Source organism: Rhineura floridana, chromosome 3, assembly GCF_030035675.1.
Source record: "Rhineura floridana isolate rRhiFlo1 chromosome 3, rRhiFlo1.hap2, whole genome shotgun sequence".
Taxonomy (NCBI): Eukaryota; Metazoa; Chordata; class Lepidosauria; order Squamata; family Rhineuridae; genus Rhineura; species Rhineura floridana.
The window spans coordinates 229,382,554-229,402,743 of NC_084482.1; the positions used below are offsets into that span (position 1 = coordinate 229,382,554).

A 20,190-nucleotide genomic window follows, 5' to 3' on the forward strand; every position below is an offset into this window, starting at 1 on the left:
GCTCTGGTAACCTCTAGATTGGACTACTGTAATGCACTCTACGTAGGGTTACCTCTGAAGACGGTTCGGAAACTTCAGCTGGTGCAGAATGCTGCGGCCAGAGTTCTTACTGGGACAAAAAAATTTGATCATATAACACCTGTCCTGGCCCAGCTGCACTGGCTACCAATATGTTTTCGGGCCAGATTCAAAGTGTTGGTTCTTACCTATAAAGCCCTTAACGGCATCGGACCGCAATACCTGGCGGAACGCCTCTCCCGCTATGTACCTACCCGGTCGCTGCGCTCGACGTCGAAGGCCCTTCTCCGTGTCCCAACGCATAGGGAGGCACGGAGAACGATAACTAGAGCTAGGGCCTTCTCAGTGGTGGCCCCCGAACTATGGAACGCCCTCCCTGATGAGATACGCCTGGCGCCTTCTTTGTTATCGTTTCGGCACCAGGTAAAGACCTACCTCTTCGCCCAGGTATTTTAAAAATTTTAAAGATTTTAAAATTTGAATTTAAAATTGAAAATTTTTAATTATGTTTTATTGTGTACTTGTATTTTAACCTGTTTTATTATGCTGTACACCGCCCTGGGAGCTTATTGCTATAGGGCGGTCTAAAAATGTAATAAAATAAAATAAATAAATAAATAAATAAATAATTTGCCTTTTTTGCAGCCACATCGCACAGTTGGCTCATATTCAGCTTGTGATCAATGACAATTTCAAGATCCTTATCGCATGTCGTATTGCTGAGCCAAGTATCCCCCATCTTGTAACTGTGCACTTGGTTTCTTTTTCTTAAGTGTAGAACTTTGCATTTATCTCTGTTGAATTTCATTCTGTTGTTTTCAGCCCAATGCTCCAGCCTATCAAGGTCCCTTTGAATTTTCTTTCTGTCTTCCACAGTTCTTCAGTGTATTGCTTCCAACTTCCTTTTAATTTAAATCGGTCAGTCAGGGTGTTTCTCTGTTGATTATTCAACATCCCTACCCTTGGTCTAAATTACCCTTTAATTTTTTCCTGTACTTCTGCGTAAAATCTCTCAATTTCCGCTTCTTCTGTGTTTGCCGTTGGAGCATAGATTGAGATGATGGTTATGTTAATAGGTTTCCCGTTTAATCTCATTGATGTCACTCACTCAGACTTGGCATTATAGCTCCTAATTGCTTTTGCTATGTCACTTCTCACTATTAGCGCAAGCCCGTTTCTTCTTAATTTCTCATTTCCTGCATAAAATATTTTGTAGTTGCCTGAAAATTTTAATTTACTTATGCCAAGTATTGTAATGTTGATACGTTCCATTTCTTGCTTGACAATTCTAATTTTCCCTGGTTCATGCTTCTCACATTCCATGTTCCTTTTGTGTACGTCACACAACTCCAGACTCTCCTTTCACATCTGTGCGCATCAGCCTCTGGGCTTCCTTTCAGCTTTGACCCAGCTGCGACTTTAGTCACAGCGCTACTCGTACTTGTCCGTTGTTCTTCCCCAGTAGCTCGGTGAGTGTCATCTGTCGTGGGGGTCTCATCTTCCAGCACTATCTCGTGTTGCAGGTAACAGGGGCTGACATTTTGGGAGGGAGGGCGGGCATGCGAGCTGCCCTCTGGGCAGTGGAAAGAGTCATGTTCCTGTTAGACAGGTTGCATCCTAGGTTTGTAAAATCCAGATGTGCGTAAGTACTGGGCTGTCCACGTTCAATGAAGGAACAAGAGAGATTTTTGTTACAATTGTCTTTCTCTGTGTCTCTTTTCACAACCTGTGACCAAGCACCTACTGCTAAAATAACTCCGTACAAGGCCTCGAGGTTTGACAGTTAAATTCTGATATCAACAGAGCTCCGAGAAATATGTTTCCAAAGTACAAATCATAATATATCCACAGGATTTCTCCACAGCATTTTATCTCCTTTCTGTTTCATTCCATCAGGATACATCTTGGGGGTCAAGGCTGAGGGAGAACCATCTGAAGTATCACTGGAAAAAGCTGAGGAGCAGGTGCAGGAGCAGAAACTGAGGAGTCAAGATGGAGCAAAGAGACAAGAAGAGAGACTCACACAGGAGACAAACATAAATGCCTGGAGTGTGGAAAGAGCTTCAGTCGGAGTAACAGCCTTATTTTGCATCACAGAACTCACACAGGAGACAAACCGTATAAATGCTTGGAGTGTGGAAAGAGCTTCAGGTGGAGTAGCTCCTTTACACAACATCAAAGAACTCACAGAGGGGACAAACCTTATGAATGCTTTGAGTGTGGAAAGAGCTTCGGGAGTAGTGGCAAACTTACTTTGCACCACAGAACTCACACAGGGGACAAACCTTTTACATGCTTAGAGTGTAGAAAGAGCTTCAGTCGGAGTAGCAGCCTTATTTCGCATCAGAGAACTCACACAGGAGACAAACCTTATCAATGCTTGGAGTGTGGAAAAAGCTTCAGTCTGAGTAGCCACCTTATTTCACATCACAGAACTCACACAGGGGACAAACCTTATGAATGCTTGGAGTGTGGAAAGAGCTTCGGGAGTAGTGGCAAACTTACTTTGCACCACAGAACTCATACAGGGGACAAACCTTTTACATGCTTTGAGTGTGGAAAGAGCTTCAGTCGGAGTTGCAAACTTTCTTCGCATCAAAGAACTCACACGGGGGACAAACCTTATCAATGCTTGGAGTGTGGAAAGAGCTTCAGTCGGAGTGATAGCCTTATTTTGCATCACAGAACTCACACAGGGGACAAACCTTATAAATGCTTTGAGTGTGGAAAGAGCTTCAGTGACAATAGCAACCTTACTTCGCATCAAAGAACTCACACAGGGGACAAACCTTATCAATACTTTGAGTGTGGAAAGAGCTTCCGGTGGAGTAGTAACTTTACTCAACATCAAAGAACTCACACAGGAGACAAACCTTATAAATGCTTGGAGTGTGGAAAGAGCTTTAGTCAGAGTGGAAACCTTACTTCGCATCAAAGAAGTCACACGGGACAGACCTTATAAATGCTTGGAGTGTGGAAAGAGCTTCAGTGACAATAGCAACCTTACTTCGCATCAAAGAACTCACACGGGACAAACCTTATCAATGCTTGGAGTGTGGAAAGAGCTTCAGTCACAGTAGCACCCTTACTTTGCATCAAAGAAGTCACAGAGGAGACAAATGCTTCGAGTGTGGAAAGAGCTTCAGTCAGAGTAGCACCCTTCGCATCACAGAATGTATACAGGAGACAAACCTTATAAATAAGGAGTGTTGAAAGACCTTTGATCAGAATGGCTACCTTCAGGCACATCCAAGGATCTGTTCAAGGGAAGAGATGTATATATGCTTTGAGTGTGGAAAAAACGTTAAGCAGAGTTCAACTGTTTCTGTGCATCAAAGGATTCATACATGGAAGCCAGGCTACCAACAGGATTTCTGTGGGGAGTTTCAGACCCCCGACAATGCTGTTCTGTTAGCTTAACCACAGACTCTTCCACTTCCCTTCACCTGCTATTTTGGTGGCCTGTCAGTTTTTCCTGTGCAGAGGGTTTTGCTTTCCCAGAGATGGGTGAGCATCCAAGATGGATGCTGAGGCCAAGGTGGCTGCAGAGGCAAAAACAGCTCTCTGTTGCCCAGTTTTCCCCCATGATATCCCCCTCCCTGGCAGTTTGTAGCTACAAAATTCAATATTCAATTAATGACATTTCATCTACTTCCTGTAGATCCTCCCCCTCTGTCATTGCTACCTCCATGTGCATCATTCAAACTTCAGTTTTTGTGGTAGACTTAGTCATCTTTGTCACACAGCGTCTAATGCAACATAACACCAACTGGACTATTACATATATGAGCACCAGCAAGCATAATTCCATTGTAACATATTTTAGCAGATTTTTTACTAGGCCTCCTAGCCATCCGCCTGGATCCGGTAGCCATCCCCACCAACCACATCGCTACTCCGGTCAACATAAGCTACTTCTGCTATTTTCTCAGCATAAGATATTACGGAGTTGGCATAGGATTCAATCTCTCCAGCTCAACTGTTTGTCAGGGGTCTCCCTCCCTGCCGCTTAGGCCAGGGGCTCCTAATCCCCCCACACACAGACCACTTGAGAATGACTGATGGTCTTGGCAGAGCACTTCGTGATCCCTCAGCCTGTTGTAGCAAGTGTAATGCACTTATTTTTATGACTTCTTTCATTTCCATAGAATTCAAAATGTAATACGATAAAATATAATGAAAAATCAGTATGAATGTTCAATGTGAACATGCCACAGACTACCTGAATGAAGCTCATGGACCACTGCTGGTCCACAGACCACCGCTTGGGAACCCCTGGCTTAGACCCACTGGGAGATGCTCCCATGCGGAAGATGGGAAAGAGGCTGGCAGTCCTCCTACTCCCAAGTAGACCACTGTAAGGCAGTTTGGGCCCCTGACCCAGGTGGCAAGTAAGCAGGTGGGGACCGGAAGAGAGCGAGGTGACGGTGCACTCACCATCAGCCCCCCCAACGCACCGGGGTCGCACTGAGCCAGGGTGGCACTGGGCACAAGGGACAGGGCTACAACAAGAGAAGTCTGGAGGGAACTTAACAATACAAGGCAAAAGAAATCAAGATTTTTGTAATATGTCACTACATTTAAGCATGTCAGATACAGACCACAGTCAGAGGATTTCTGCAGTTGCTGATTTACATCCTAACTCTGCCAACAACTCTTGCGTGCAACTAATTTTAGGAATTTTCCTCTTATCTTTTATTTCTGTGCAGCCCAATATTTCTCTCACTCACTTTACTCTTTAATCGTTCAATAAATATCTCAAATGAAAAAACATGAGGTTGGATAATGACGTTTGACTTGGGAGGAACTGACCTTTGCTGTCCCAAGGGTTAGTTAACTAACTTGGGTCTATCACTTTCCTCTTTAAAATACAAGAAATTTCCCCAGCTTCAGACTGGAAGGTATTAGAATTGGGATGGTGGGGGCACTATTTGTAGGCAAACTATACAAAATCTCCCTGCTTGTGATATTTCTGGTATGTAAATTTGTATATATGCAGAGATTGTTAACGGTCTGAGCTGCATGTGTGCCAGCGTGTGTGTTTGCCTAAGAAAGCAGGCTTTTACCCTGCATTGAGATCACGGAGACTTCAGGGACTTCCCAGGAGGAATCGCTCTGCCTGTGCTGCCTCTGGGACGAGCTCCCGTCTCAGAGGAAGCTTTTTCAGTTTTAAAAACCAGTCAGATTTTTTGACTGGGGAAAATTTTCTCTCAGGCAAGGGAGAAACGTAGAGATCACCCACAAAGCTTCTTTGTGTTTGTTGGGGACTGGAATTCATTAGGATTGCCTATGAAAGAAGGAAGCCAGCAGCGCCGGACGTAGCCAGGGACTACAATCAAAGCTCTAACTGATTAAGCGAGCCGTTTTTTTTTTCTCCAAAGAAAAACGGAAATTAACAGGCAAGCATCCTCCTGTCTATTTCTTATCAGTTTGTCATCGTTAAAGCAAAAAGAGATTTGTCAAAGAATTAGCAACAAAGAAATCCTGGGTGAGTTATAACTTTCTCTTTCTTATACGGAATTAAGGAGGAAGAAACCGAAATAGCCTATCTTTGTTTTTGATTGCAAAAAGCTGGCACAGAATTGGCATTATAAAGATATAAACGGATGAGAGGCATCTAATCTAAAGAGAAATTTTTTTTTGATTTATTTGATATTTGAATATTACATGTTTGGGACTATTTTTTTCTGGTCTACTTTTTTTTGGCGAATCTGCTTATTCTCTATGCCACTAATCATTTGGACGCTGTGAACTAAATTTGTTTTGGACGTATAAGAGATAAAGGCAGTTCGTGCTGTCTAGAGGGTGATGTCGTCTGGCTTGGAAGATTAACTCATTTGTGACTGGAAAAAGAAATAAACTGTTCTTGGCTTGAGAATAGTGACTATATTGGAATTGAAGGGGTTTTGTTCTTTTGGTTTTAAGAATGACAATCAAGAAGATGGCTGAGACCCTGGATGTTCAGGAAGGGGTTCTCTCTCTAAATATGTTTCAGAAAATAATGAATGAGATTAAGCTAACCAAACAAGAGCTGGGACAGAACAGACAAGAGATGAAAATTGGATTTGGCAAAATGAGACAGGAGCTGAAAGAAATTCAGGATTCTATAACTGGACAAGAAAAAGAAGATGAAAGAAAGATCAAAGGGAAGGTTCAAGCCCTGGAGATTGGAATAGATTTATCAAATATGGACCTGGAAAAAGATTTGGATTTTATGGTTGTGATGGATCCTAAAGACAAAAATTACTGTTCAGTAATTCAGCGCTGTCCCTGAAGGAATTGGTGAAGAGATTAGAGATAAAGATATCAACGGCTCGAAAAAATTTCTGGATTGGAAGGATTCGATGGAACTTGAAATAGAGAAAGTTTATAGAATTAATTCCAGATATGTGACAATGGAAAAACTCTCAAGAGATGTGCTAGTACATTCTGTAAAAAAGAGGAACAGAGATACAATTTTACAACAACATTTCAGTAATACATTCAGAATTGATGGCAAGGAAATATTTGTGAAAGAAATTCCTATCAGACTCTTATTATATGACTATGGCAGCAAGATTATTGGGTGTGCAAAGATGGATGATGGAAGATGGAATCAACACTGATAATGGGAGAATGGGAGAAGAGCTATTGAAATTACTGGACTTAGTAGACCTGAAGAGATGGATTAATTGACATGTCTATTTGGAGAAAAATTGATAGATATATATCTCAAGGATTAGTAACTTCTCTTTGACTTTTTGTGGAAAGAATAAAATGATGTTAATGAGATTTGATACCAATTAAGATAACCACTGGAGGAAGGTGATTGTATAATTTTGTTAAGAGACAGGTTTGTTATATAACAGACCTATAGCTGATCTACGACAAATCGGAAGTCGATAGTTTTTATTGTAATGGTTATTGATTTGTTCTTTTTTTTGTTTTGTTTTTGAAAATTTGAATAAAAATTAATGAAAAAAAAGAGATCACTGAGACTTCAGACTTAGTAAAATAAGAAAAGCTCCTTTATTTATAGAAATACATAGTATTTATTTATTTATTATTTATTTTATTAATTGTGCTTTTATACCGCCCTTTAGCAATAAGCTCTCAGGGCGGTGTACAACAATAAAAACAGGTTAAAATACAAGTGACTATAAATGAAATACACTATAAAACATATGTGAAAACAAGATTGCAACAAAAAAATTAAAATTAACTTTTGAAATTTAAAATTTAAATTTAAAATTTAAAAAGCCTGGGCAAAGAGGTAGGTCTTTACCTGGCGCCGAAAAGATAACAAAGAAGGAGCCAGGCGTATCTCATCAGGGAGGTCGTTCCATAATTCGGGGGCCACTACTGAGAAGGCCCTAGTTCTAGTTATTGCTCTCCAGGCCTCGCTATGCGTTGGAACCCGGAGAAGGGCCTTTGACGTCAAGAGCAGCGAGCAGGTAGATACATAGTGGGAGAGGAGTTCCGCCAGGTATTGCAGTCCGATGCCATTTAGGGCTTTATAGGTAAGAACCAACACTTTGAATCTGGCCCGGAAACATATTGGTAGCCAGTGCAGTTGGGCCAGAATAGGTGTTATATGGTCAAATTTCTTTGTCCCAGTAAGAACTCTGGCCGCAGCATTCTGCACCAGCTGAAGTTTCCGAACCGTCTTCAAAGGTAGCCCTACGTAGAGTGCATTACAGTAATCCAATCTAGAGGTTACCAGAGCATGGATAACTGTGGCGAGGTTCTCCCTGTCCAGGTAGGGTCGTAGTTGGGCCACCAGCCGAAGCTGGTAGAACGCATTCCGTGCCACCGAGGCTACCTGAGCCTCCAGTGACAGGAGCGGATCTAATAAGACCCCCAAACTACGGACCTGCTCCTTTAGGGGGAGTGTAACCCCATCTAGGGCAGGTCGGACATCATCCATCTGGGCAGAGAGCCCCTCCACCAACAGCATCTCAGTCTTGTCAGGATTGAGTCTGTTTGTTAGCTCTCATCCAGTCCATTATCGCGGCCAGGCAGCGGTTTAGTACATCAACAGCCTCACCTGAAGAAGATGAAAAGGAGAAGTAGAGTTGCGTATCATCAGCATATTGCTGGAAACGCACTCCAAATCTCCTTATGATCTCACCCAGCGGGTTCATATAGGTATTAAAGAGCATGGGGGACAGAACTGAACCCTGCGGGACCCCATATTGGAGTACCCAGGGATTCAAGTAATGCTCCCCAAGCACCAACTTCTGGAGACGATTCTCGAGATAGGAGCGCAGCCACTGCCAAGCAGTGCCTCCAACTCCCAAATCCGCAAGACGCCCCAGAAGGATACCATGGTCGATGGTATCAAAAGCCGCTGAGAGATCCAGGAGAACCAACAGAGTTACACTCCCTCTGTCTTTCTCCCGGCACAGGTCATCATACAGGGCGACCAAGGCTGTTTCTGTACCAAACCCCGGCCGAAAGCCCGATTGAAATGGATCTAGATAATCAGTTTCGTCCAAGAGAGCCTGGAGCTGGCGAGCGACCACACGCTCTAAAACCTTGCCCAGGAATGGAATATTTGCTACCGGTCTATAGTTGTCAAGGTTTTCAGGGTCCAAGGAGGATTTTTTTAGGAGCGGTCTCACCACCGCCTGTTTCAGGCAGGGTGGTACCACTCCCTCTCATAAAGAGGCATTGATCACCTCCTTGGCCCATCCGGCTGTTCCATTCCTGCTAGCTTTTATTAGCCACAAGGGGCAAGGGTCCAGAGCAGAAATGGTCGCCCGCACCTGTCCAAGCACCTTGTCCACATCCTCGAGCTGTACCAACTGAAATTCAATAAAACAGGACAAGGCTGTGCTCTGGACACCTCATTAGGTTCAACTGTTACAATATTGGAGTCAAGGTCCCGGCGGATGTTCATGATCTTGTCTTGGAAATGTCTCGCAAACTCATTACAGCGGGCTATTGATGGTATTATTGCGTTCTGAGGACCAGAGTGTAAAAGTAGTAGATAGGAAAGGCATACCTACTTCTATCTAACTAAGTTGGAGGTGCAACACCCAGGCTTGGGAGTTGCCCTCATGGCTCAGACAAAGATGTCTCCTCTCTCTTGGACAGTCAGAGAAGAGAAGAGAGGAAAGGCAGAAGGAGGAGAGGCAGGTCAGCTTCCCTGAGCATATCAGTTTACAATGGAAGGAAGTCATGTAGAGAACAGCACAGGTAAAGGTGGGCCAGCCTAGCCAGAACGCTTCCAAATCGCATTTGCTGGGATCTGCAGAAGGAGAGCGTCGTCTTTGAGGTCACGTCCAGCTTGCAGACTCCCCATTGGGGCACCTGGTTGGCCACTGTGAGAACAGGACGCTGGACTACATGAGCCACTGGCCAGATCTGGCAGGACCATCCGGGGGCTCTCGCCACTTGCCCAACGGAGCTAATCCCTAAGAATTGACCTGCTCTGGCATCTTTTGGGGACTGGCCTTTGCCTTTTTGGCATGAACAACAAAGTATTTGGCTTCTAGTATTTCATGAAATGTGAAGATTCTACAACAAAGACTCTTACCATATATGGAGCCAGGGCCACATTATGACTTTCGTGGGCCCCTCCCACCATAACAATATCAATATTAAAAATTATTTTTATATAACTGTAAATACTTCAACATTTTATTTTATTTTCTGTTTTAGGCAAAAATTAATAGATTTTTGTGGGCCCTAAAAGTTTCATTTTTTTCTGATGTGAGAAAAATAGTAAAACATTTTGTTCGACCCTAAAAGTTTATTTTTTTCTTCTGATTTTAAAATAAATTAAAACATTTTTATGGGCCCCTAAATGTATCATGGGCCCTAGGCACTGTGCCTACTGTGCCTAATGGATAAGTTGGCCCTATATGGAGAGAGAAATGCCAGATGTCCAAGCTGGATTTAGAAAGGGAAGAGGTACCACAGATCATATTGCAAACATGTGTTGGATAATGGAACAGAAAATGGAATTTCAGAAGGAAATCACTCTGTGCTTTATAGATTACAGCAAAGCCTTTCATTGTGTAGATTATGAAAAACTATGGAATGCTTTAAAAGCAATGGGGGTCCCACAGCAGCTGACTGTCCAATGAACAACTTATACTCTGCACAAGAGGCTACTGTAAGGACAGAATATGGAGAAACTGATTGATTTCCTATCAGAAAGCGTGTGAGACAGGGGTGTATTTTATCACCCTATTTATTTAATCTATACGCAGAACATATCATACGGAAAACAGGATTGGACCAAGGTGAAGGAGATGTGAAAATTGGAGGGAAAATATCAATAATTTAAGATATGCAGACGATACCATACTACTAGCAGAAACCAGTAATGATCTGAAACGAATGCTGATGAAAGTGAAAGAGGAAAGCACAAAAGCAGGACTACAGCTGAACATCAAAAAGATTAAAATGATGACAACAGAAGATTTATGTAACTTTACAGTTGACAATGAGGACATTGAACTTGTCAAGGATCAATACCTTGGCACAGTCATTAACCAAAATGGAGACAATAGTCAAGAAATCAGAAGGAGGCTAGGACTGGGGAGGGCAGCTATGAGAGAACTAGAAAAAATGTCCTCAAATGCAAAGATGTATCACTGAACACCAAGTCGGGATCATGCAGACCATGGTATTCCCGACCTCTGTGTGTGGATGTGAAAGTTGGACAGTGAAAAAAGCGCGTAATAAAAACCAAGAAAAATAAATATAAATTGACTCAAATGACTTACAGCGTTCACTTCACTGTATATTACTACAAGATGTTCATTTACCCTCCGCAGGTACTTTAAAAGTTGGAGGGCACCTTCCCTCTGTCTCTCTCTCTCTTAAGTTAAGAAAACGTGTCTTCTTACTGAAAGAGGCTCCAATCTCATAATTCTCCTCCATGGCTTCCCTGCGCGGAGCTCTCTGGCCCAGATCCAGCAGACCCGCTCCTCCTCCGTGAAATGCACAGCTGCTGCCGCCTCCTCCTCCAAGGTCACCGGACCCTGCAAGAAGAAAATGCCCTCTGCTCAAGAGACGGCCTCTTCCACACAGACCATTGCGTCCACCTTGCAAGGGGAAGGGGCAACAGGGTGTGCTTCAATCTCCCCCTCATGTTGTAAGGTCAGGAAGGCAAGGAGGGGTGTGTGTGTGTGTGTGTGTGTTTACAGATATATGTAATCCTGTTCCAAGTGTGGAAAGAGCTTCAGTCGCCTCTCCCTGCTACGGTCACATCAAAGGATGCATGCAGGGGAGAAACCATGGAAACGCTGTTTGCAAAAAGCGCTTTGGCGACAGGGCGAAGCAGGAACCTCCGCGCCTGCGCCCTGGATTTGCACAAGGGGCAGAGCCTGCGAGACGTTTGCCCAGAGCGCAGCTGAGATTCATTCCTCCAGCGGGGAAAGGAAGTGAGCTCTGTTTCCTAGAGAGGCAGGATGTTGTCATGACAATGGGAGGGACGGAGGGAGGGAGATAAGAGTGAAGCAGGAAAGCAAACAGGCTTGATTGATTTCCGAGGAGGAGGAGGAGGAAGGAGGCTGGATCGCGGAGAGGACAAGACAAAGAGAGAGGTGCAGCAGTGGGGCTGAGAAATGGTCAGGAGTTTGCATTTGGGGGCTGGAAAGAGGGGGAGATCCTCCCCCCACATCTCCCCCGGGAATTCATGGGGGGGGGTCGCATGCATGCAACCCAGCTGCAACATTGGGGGCCGAACAGCTGCAGCGCTTCCATTGCACGATCCTCTTTGAAGCGCCCAGGAGTGGGGGTGGGAAGAGACGCCCTGGTGCAGAGGAGACCCCCGGGTGTCGGGGCTAGGAAAGCCGGCCTACCTCGCTGGGCTGCTGTGTGAGGACAAAAGGGGAGCAAGAGCAGGTGTTCCCTCCCCCGACGCCTTGGACAAGAAAGCAGATCCCCCAAAAGAGAGTAAGCAAGCGAATAAGTGAGCAATATTTTCCCCACATACAAACGGGGGCTGTTTTATTGTTCATTCTCTCCACAGTGTGTTTCTGTGAGCCCATTTCTGCACTGCGGTAGTTCCTGGGAGGAAACACACCTTTTTTAGAATCATAGAGTTGAAGGGGCCTGTAAGACCATCCAGCCGAACCCCCAGCTCAGTCCTTACCCTCTCCCACAAATGCACTTTGCCTCTTATTGGGATCTCCTTAAACCTTACTCCTCCATTGTAGACTCTCTCTTCTCTCTCTCTCTCTCTCTCTCTCTCTCTCTCACACACACACACACACATGCACGCACGCACGTTAGGACAATCATCTCTTTGCCTTCCTGACTTTACAACATCGTTGCTGCTGCTGAAGTTTGGGGAGGGGAAATCAACCTACATTTCCCACTCTGGGGCCCTTGGAGGAAGGTCTGAATAAACGTGTGGCCAGCAAATAAGCTCATCTCAGTCGTCCAAACTGCAGCCCTGCAAGGTAGGCAAGAGTGGTGTCAGCCTCCCGCTTTGCACCCCAGCTGCTCACTTTAGAGAAGAGGCCAGTTTTATTTCATTATAAAGTAATCATCAGAAAGTCATTTGCTTCAGGAACTGGGAAGAGTGGTCAGGGATGATATTATTGAAAATTGGCTGTGTTTTTGTGAGCTTTGTGGAAACAGAGGAAGGTGCCTTATGTTGACTTGGTCCACCTAGCTCAGTATTGTCTGCACTGACTGGCAGCTGCTGTCCCGGTTTTCAAGCAGGGAGCCTTTCCTAGCCCTGCCTGGAGATGCTGCTGGCAATTGAACCCAGGACTCTTTGCATGCAAGGCAAATGTCCTTCACCTAAATGGCTGTGTAGAGAAGTTCTGGATTTGAGGCTAGAGTTTTGCTCTTTTGGGGAATGGGTCAAGGTAAATGCCCTTTCTGCTTACGGCGTCCACAGCCCTCCAGTTTCAAAACCAGCCGTGGGAAACCTTTCTGGCTGTGCAGGCCGAATCCTTACTGGGCCCTCGCCTCAGGATCCAACTCTGACACGTGGGAGGAGCTCTTTGAATGCTGTGAATGATTCAAGCACACCCTGTTGCCCCTTCCCCTTTCAAGGTGGACGCAATGGTCTGTGTGGAAGAGGCCGTCTCTTGAGCAGAGGGCATTTTCTTCTTCCAGGATCCGGTGACCTTTGAGGAGGAGGCGGCAGCAGCTGTGCATTTCACGGAGGAGGAGTGGGTCTCCTGGATCCGGGCCACAGCGCTCCGCACAGGGAAGCCATGGAGGAGAATTATGAGATTGGAGCCTCTTTCAGTAAGGAGACACGTTTTCATGACTGATAGATGTTGAAGACCATTTGCGCCAATGATGCGTGGAGTGGAAAGTCAGTTCCCTATCAGGGATTCTGGGAGCTGTAGTCCAAACTCCACAGTGGGAATTGCTGCTTTGTTGGCGCTTGGGAGAGTCCTCTCTCCCTCTCCCTCCCTCCCTCCCTCTGCCCAGTTTATGCCTTTGGGGCCTAGGAAGCGGCGGAGGTGGCAGCTTGCAGAATCAAGTCTGTGAGCAGGACCGGTGCCTGCCTGGATCCTGCCCTCATGCGTTGGAGTTGAAGTCCTTGCCAGTTCTCAAGACAGCCCTAGTGCAGTTCCTTCAAGAATGTTGCTGGATTCCGCATATTGTTGTACGTTTCGGTTGAGGAAGATTCTCTGGAGAAGCTCTCCAGATAGATGCCACTGAAGAAGACTTGCTTCAAGTCGAAACGCTTTTGGCAAATTATTTGAGATGTGTTGTGCATTTTATCTTTGCATTTTATATTTCTGTATTAGCACACCTCTGCCGTTTATTGCTGTGTTGTCATTCGGAGTGTATGTACATCTTGTCTACAGAGCTAGCAGTTCACATCACACTCTGTGTGGAAAATTGCATGTGCATTAGAAATTGGACATTATTCCGTACTCAGCCATAGACTATATTTTCCATCATTCCTTTCTACATATATTTTTCAGAATCATACTATGACTTAGACCAGTGGTTCCCAACCTTTATGAGCATGGGACCCCCTTTATGAGCTGAAAAAAAATTGTGACCCCCTCACCCCACGGGGCAGGCTGGCTGCCAGGAAGGAAGGGGGAAAGCAGCCTTTCTTTGCAGGCTTGCTTCTTTTTGCTTCACAAAAAGCCCTCTCCTCTCATTCTAAGCAAGGGCGTTGCCAGTAGTGGCAGTCCAAGGAGACATGAATCAGTGATAGTAGTCCCCTCTTCTTCCTGATAGCTCCACCCTCAGCGTCCTTTGGCATCTGCCATGTATTTTATAGGCAGATGCCTGCCCTTAGTGCGCGTGGAAGATGCTCTGCCACTTCAGGAAAAGGCCTCCCCTCTCGTTTGGAGCAAGGGGGAGGTGTCGTCTGCAGCGGCAGCAGAAAGCAGACAGTGTCGAGGGAGTGAAGACTTTTTTTAAAACAAAATAATTCATTTCTTTACTGTTCACGGCCCCTTGGTTGGGAACCACTGACTTAGACCTTCACTTTATGTGCGTTTGCATATCTTGTCTAATTCAGCATCTGCATGGTTGGTACCAGAGATGGATTATGGGGAGTAGGGGGTGGGGGGAGAAACACTCTCTCTGACAAATTTCTCACTCCCCCACCCACCACCCCCATTGCTGGAGCCCTTTCGATATGCAAATTATAACTGAATCATAAACTGGAAGTTAAAATTAAGCTGCCGTCCCAAATATGCTTGCGTCAAAGTTGACTCCATCAAAATCAATAGGACGTTTTTCAGAGAAAATGCTTTTAGGAAAGGAGCATTTATTTATATGCAACACACCATCATTTCCCTTCCAGAGATCCAAACCATATACTCTGGCCCTTTTCTGTCTCTTCCTGAAGCCAGCATTCATATTTGCATATATATTCTCAAGCTACGACTTTGAAAAGCTTATGGGAGCATTTCTGGCTACACAAATATCTTGCGGTGGCTTCACTCTTAATCTGCATGGAGAAAGGTTTCCTCCAGAAGTGTAAATGGGAAGCACAGCCTTGGCTCCCTTTTGGAGGAGGAGGAGGGCGAAGCTCCCAGGGCTGGTTTTCACTCTCTTTGTGACGAGATGATGTTGTCCAAATGAAAACAGCTGGGCTGTCTGAGTTCCACCGTGCCCTCCCCATCAGGCAGTTCAGGTTGGGCGTCATATCCAGTGAGCGCATGTTCCCAAGTGCCAGGCTGACCCTGCTGGGACCACACGGCCCTGTCCTCTTCAGGGGGTGCAGGAGTTAACAAACAATCCCTCCTCTTAGCTGCAAATGGCTTGACTTGGAATGGCTGAATATTTTGTGGTCAAAAGTAATTGTCCTGTCTGTTTCCTTGGAAGAATCGGAGCTCAATTCCTGTTTGGAAGACGGAGAGGATCTTCTTATCCAAGTTCCCAAAGAGGAGGAGACCTCAGCAGGTTGGTGCTTAGCTGTGCTGGAGAGCCTCTTTTAGTCTCAGAAATGAAGCATTTTTCCATTCCTGAGTAATATCATCCGGGGAGAGTCACCCATCAGGCTGTGAGTTCTCCTGGTGGACATCTCGGATGGTTTTAAAAGGGGCTAAGAAAAATGGCTTCATGCCCAGTCTGTGTCTGTTGGAATTACTTTTTAAGATGTTTTTGTTTTAATATATTTTAAAGCCTGATTTTAATGATGCATTTGAGAATGTTTTTAGTGTTTTTGTTTGCCACCCTGGGCTCCTACTCGAAGGGTGGGATATAAATCTAAATAAATAAATGAATAAATGGAAGGGAAAGCTCTCAAGGGCCACCAGTCCTGATGTTTATGGGCCACCTCCGGAACTGGGGACAGCAGCAGGAGATGCACTCTTGCCTTGCTCTCTGCCTTGAGGGCCTCCCATGTGTGTCTAGTTGGCCCCTATGGGCCAGGCTGGCTCCAGGCTTTTTTTGGGGGGGGGTCTTGAGGACAGGGTATCAATGAGGCCCTTATTCCTTCCCTTTCTTCCTCGGACCGCACCCCTCCTTCCCCTTGGCCCCAGCCCTTTAATATAAAATAATATGGTGACCCCCTAAAAAGTGGAGGGGAACCTTTGGCCCTCCAGACGTTGGTAAACTGCAAATTTCATCAGCTCCTGCAAGGATAGCCAATGATTATGGGTGATGGGAGTTCAACAACATCTGGAGAGCCGCAGGATCCCTACACCTGGTATAATTTAATCTGCAAGCCCAAATGCACTTACCAGGGAGGGTGTCCCATTGGACTCAGTGCAGCTTACTTCTGAATGGGTGAGGCATTTATTGGGGTAATGTACATCCACAGTGGCAAGGGATCTCATCCTTTTACCTCGATTCTAAGTGGGGTTCTTCCTGTCCCGCTCCCAGAATTAAAAATCAAAATGTTGAAATTCAAAATTCTTGCTCCTCTTAGCTTTAAGTTTGTAGAAATTGTTTGATATGGAATCCCTGACTTTTTATGTTGTGATTAAAAGTAACTTCTCTTGTCTGTTTCCTTGAAAGAACGAGACCTCGCTTCCTGTAAGGAAGAAGGAGAAAGTCTGTTTATCCAGGTCGTCAAAGAAGAGGAGGAGGAGACCTCAGCAGGTTGGTGCTTAGCTGTGCTGTGGAGTCTCTTTTGGTCTGGGGATGGAAGCATTTTTCTGTTCCTGAGTAATGTCATCGAGGGGAGAGTCGCCCATCAGGCGGTGAGTTCTCCTGGTGGACATCTCGGATGGCTTGAATGGGAGCTGGAGAAATGCATGGAAGAGAAGGCTCTCAAGGGCTACAAGTCAGGATGTCTGTGGCCTTCTGTCCTCCTTGTTTTTTTAAGATGTTTTGTTTTAAAAGTGATTTTGGTGCTTCATCATTTATTTGCCCCCCTGGATTCCCTTTGGAAGGAAGGGCAGGATATAAATTGTATTAGTATTATTAGGACTGATTGTGGGATTCCCATACACATCGATTCAGGCCCTGTGGAGATGCTGGACTAGATAGAACTTTGGTTTGATCAAGCTCATCTCATGTTGTAAAGAGGAAGGTTGGCCATCAGGTGGAAGTTCCCCTTCCGTCCACTGAGAGATTCCCCAAATTAAAATATCTGCTTGGCTTCCGGATCCTGACAGTCTGAAGGAGACCCAGCTAGTTTTGTAGCCGAAAGTAACTTGTGTGTTTCCTTGAAAGAGCTAGGCCTCATTTCCTGTTGGGAAGGAGGAGAAGAAGAAGATCCACTTATCCAGGGTCTCAAAGAAGAGGAGGCAGAGACATCAGCAGGTAGTGCTGAGGGGCCCTTTGTGGAACTGAAGATTCCCCCCCCACCCCTCTTGTTCCTGAATAATGTCATCCAGGGCAGACTGACCCATTAGGCTACCAGTTTTTCTCATGGTTTTTCTCTCTGCATTCCTCTGCACCTAAAAATCACACAACATCTCATTCCTCAGAGTTTCTCTTTATCCACAGACCTTCGGTTGCGAAGGATGAAATGGTCCCATCCCTCCAAGGATTCTGGGCAGGGCTGTGGACCATTGATCTTAAGAAGAATTTTGGAATGCAGGAGCCCCAAACATTCAAACCTAAAGCTTCTGTCCCAAACATGTATATTTGTCACTTAATTTCCAAGTTAAAGACTATTAAAATTTGAATAGCTAATAGTTGCAGCAGCACCGGATTCTTCTTCCCATTCTCTGTGGTGTGTGTACTTTTGGTTACTCGCTTGCGTTGTCAGGGACTATTTGTACCACAGACTCCTTTTTCTGGTTGTGGATCCTGCAGACTACTTGATGGCTGGTCCTTCCTTTAAGAAAGGGGGCAGACAGTCGAAGAGGGCTTCTTCATACCTCTCCAGCTCTTGGATTTTATTTCCTTGAAGCCCAAAGTAAAAGCGAGGCCATGCATGCTCTGCAAGAGTGTCCCTGTCTCGCAGTCATGCAGCTGAGATCTTGCAAAGCTGCACCTGCCTGAAGCCAAATTCAGCATTAGTTGTAAAAATGAGCCCCTCTGAAGAAAAGTGGGCCTTGCTTCTCATTAAGCCCTGCATCAAAGGGAGCTAGAAGCTCATCAGCACAGATATTATCTGGCAAAGCCACACAGCTCAAGTTTTGCACAGGTTTTTATATGAACCCTTTTTAAACCCAAGACACATTCTACAGCATATTTATTGGTTTATTTGAAAATGTGTAGCTCACTTTTCAAGGAAGGCAATGGTAAACCACCTCTGAATACCGCTTAACATGAAAACCGTATTCATAGGGTTGCCATAAGTGGGGATCGACTTGAAGGCAGTCCATTTCCATTTTCTTTTCGAGGAGCTTCTTCCACACAGCAGCTTACTGTTTCCAATAAAAGGGGGTGGAAAAAGGTGGATGTCATTCAATATAACAAGCGGTTGGAGGGAGGTCCCCAGAATGACAAAAGAAAAAGATAAAAAGTCACAATTTTATTCCGTTTATGCAATTAAAATGTGTAAAAAGCCCAACGCGTTTTGGCTAATCAAATCTAGCCTTCATCAGGGGCTGAAAGAGATGGATATACATTGAAATTACTTAACATGCTATTCAAAATTGTAACATACAGTTTTATTTTTTGGGGGGAGAACAAACGTTTTTCTGTCATTATGTTGTTATTACATGCTTGTTTCAATTTTTTTCAAAATGATGATAACGTTGGTCTTGTTCAAAGGAATACAAGTAGTCAGTAACGCGTTCGTCAGGCTGATTCTGGTAAGTGTGTTTATTGAGAGCTGCCGAGAAAAATATAGTTTATCTCAACTACTTTCAGCTGGAATTCGTGGTTGTGGAGTAATGGCTGACTCTCATTCCTTAGGGATCCTGTTTCAATTACGTATAGGTTTGCAGAGTGAAAAATAATATGTCTTAAATGGTCTCTGATAGAGTTCAAAATCGCTTAATAATTGTAATCGCTTTTAATGTTGGATTTAATATACACGCTTCCTTCCAAAGGAAACTAAAACTCTAAGTTACAATTTTGAATAGCATGTTAAGTAATTTCAATGTATATCCATCTCTTTCAGCCCCTGATGAAGGCTAGATTTGATTAGCCAAAACGCGTTGGGCTTTTTACACATTTTAATTGCATAAACGGAATAATATTGTGACTTTTTATCTTTTTGTTTTGTCATTCTGGGCACCTCCCTCCAACCGTTCGTTTCCAATAAAAGCCAAACTTCACTGGAAAAATAATATATATATAAAAAACAGAATATAAGACCTAATCATAGGGATCATAAAAACAGTAATTAAGATTTTTTGGGGGGAGGGACAAAAAGCTTTCAACAAACTTGGAAAGCATAACAACGTCTGGGCTTCAAAGGGAACTCATAAGAACATAAGAAGAGCCTGCTGGATCAGGCCAGTGGCCCATCTAGTCCACAGAACTGGGTCCACAGAGCTCAAAGCATGTGGCCCGAGTCATGTGCTGTTGGCAAGGCTTCACCCCTTTGCTCTCGTTCAAAATGTTTTGAGCATTCATATTTGATTTGGAACACCCAAATATTTTATGGTCAAAAATAACTAATCTTGCCTGATTTCCTTTTTTTTAAAGAACCAGACCTCATTTCCTGTTGGGAAGAAGGAGAAGATCCGGTGATGCAGGAACCCAAAGAAGAGGAGGAGACCTCAGCAGGTAGATTTACTTATTTATTATTTAATTTATATCCCGCCCTTCCTCCCAGCAGGAGCCCACATGCTTAGCTGTGTGTTGGAGCCCTTTGAGGAGCTGAAGCTTCGCTCCCCTCGCCCACCCGTTCCTGTGTAATATCATCCGGAACAGATGGACCCATCAGGGCACAATTTCCTTCCCTTCATCCAACATCTCACAATATTCCCTCCTCGGAAAATAGCTCAGGTTTTGCACAGGTTTTTATATGAACTCTTTTTTACCCAAGACTCATTCTACAGCATATTTATTGGTTTATTAAAAAATTATAGCTCACTTTTCGAGGTGCTTTCTCCTCAGAACAACTTACCATTTCCAATAAAAGCCAAACTTCACTGGAAAAATAAAAAAAATATATAAAAAAGATATAACTGAATTATAAACCAGCAGTTATATGTGTAAAAAAACAGAATATAAGACCTAATAAGGATCATAAAAACAGTAATTAAGAATTCTTTGTTGGGGGGGACAAAAACCTTTCAACAAACTTGGAAAGCGTAAGAATGTCTGGGCTTGTTTCACTTCAGAGGGAAGAGAACTCCACAGAACTGGCTCCACAGAGCTCAAAGCACGTGGCCCGAGTTGCGTGCTGTTGGCAAGGCTTCACCCCTTTGCTCTCGTTCAAAA

General features: G+C 44.4%; 1 protein-coding gene across 1 annotated transcript in view; it reads left to right on the forward strand.

The window, feature by feature from the left end:
• LOC133381806 (zinc finger protein 345-like) overlaps window positions 1–20,190 on the forward strand; it is a 44,226-nt gene that overhangs the window by 9,868 nt on the left and 14,168 nt on the right. The window contains exons 2-5 of the mRNA XM_061621278.1: window positions 15,277–15,354; window positions 16,414–16,497; window positions 17,074–17,163; window positions 19,450–19,530. Coding sequence (XP_061477262.1) covers window positions 15,277–15,354; window positions 16,414–16,497; window positions 17,074–17,163; window positions 19,450–19,530 — 333 coding nt within the window. The remainder of the gene's footprint in view (window positions 1–15,276; window positions 15,355–16,413; window positions 16,498–17,073; window positions 17,164–19,449; window positions 19,531–20,190) is intronic.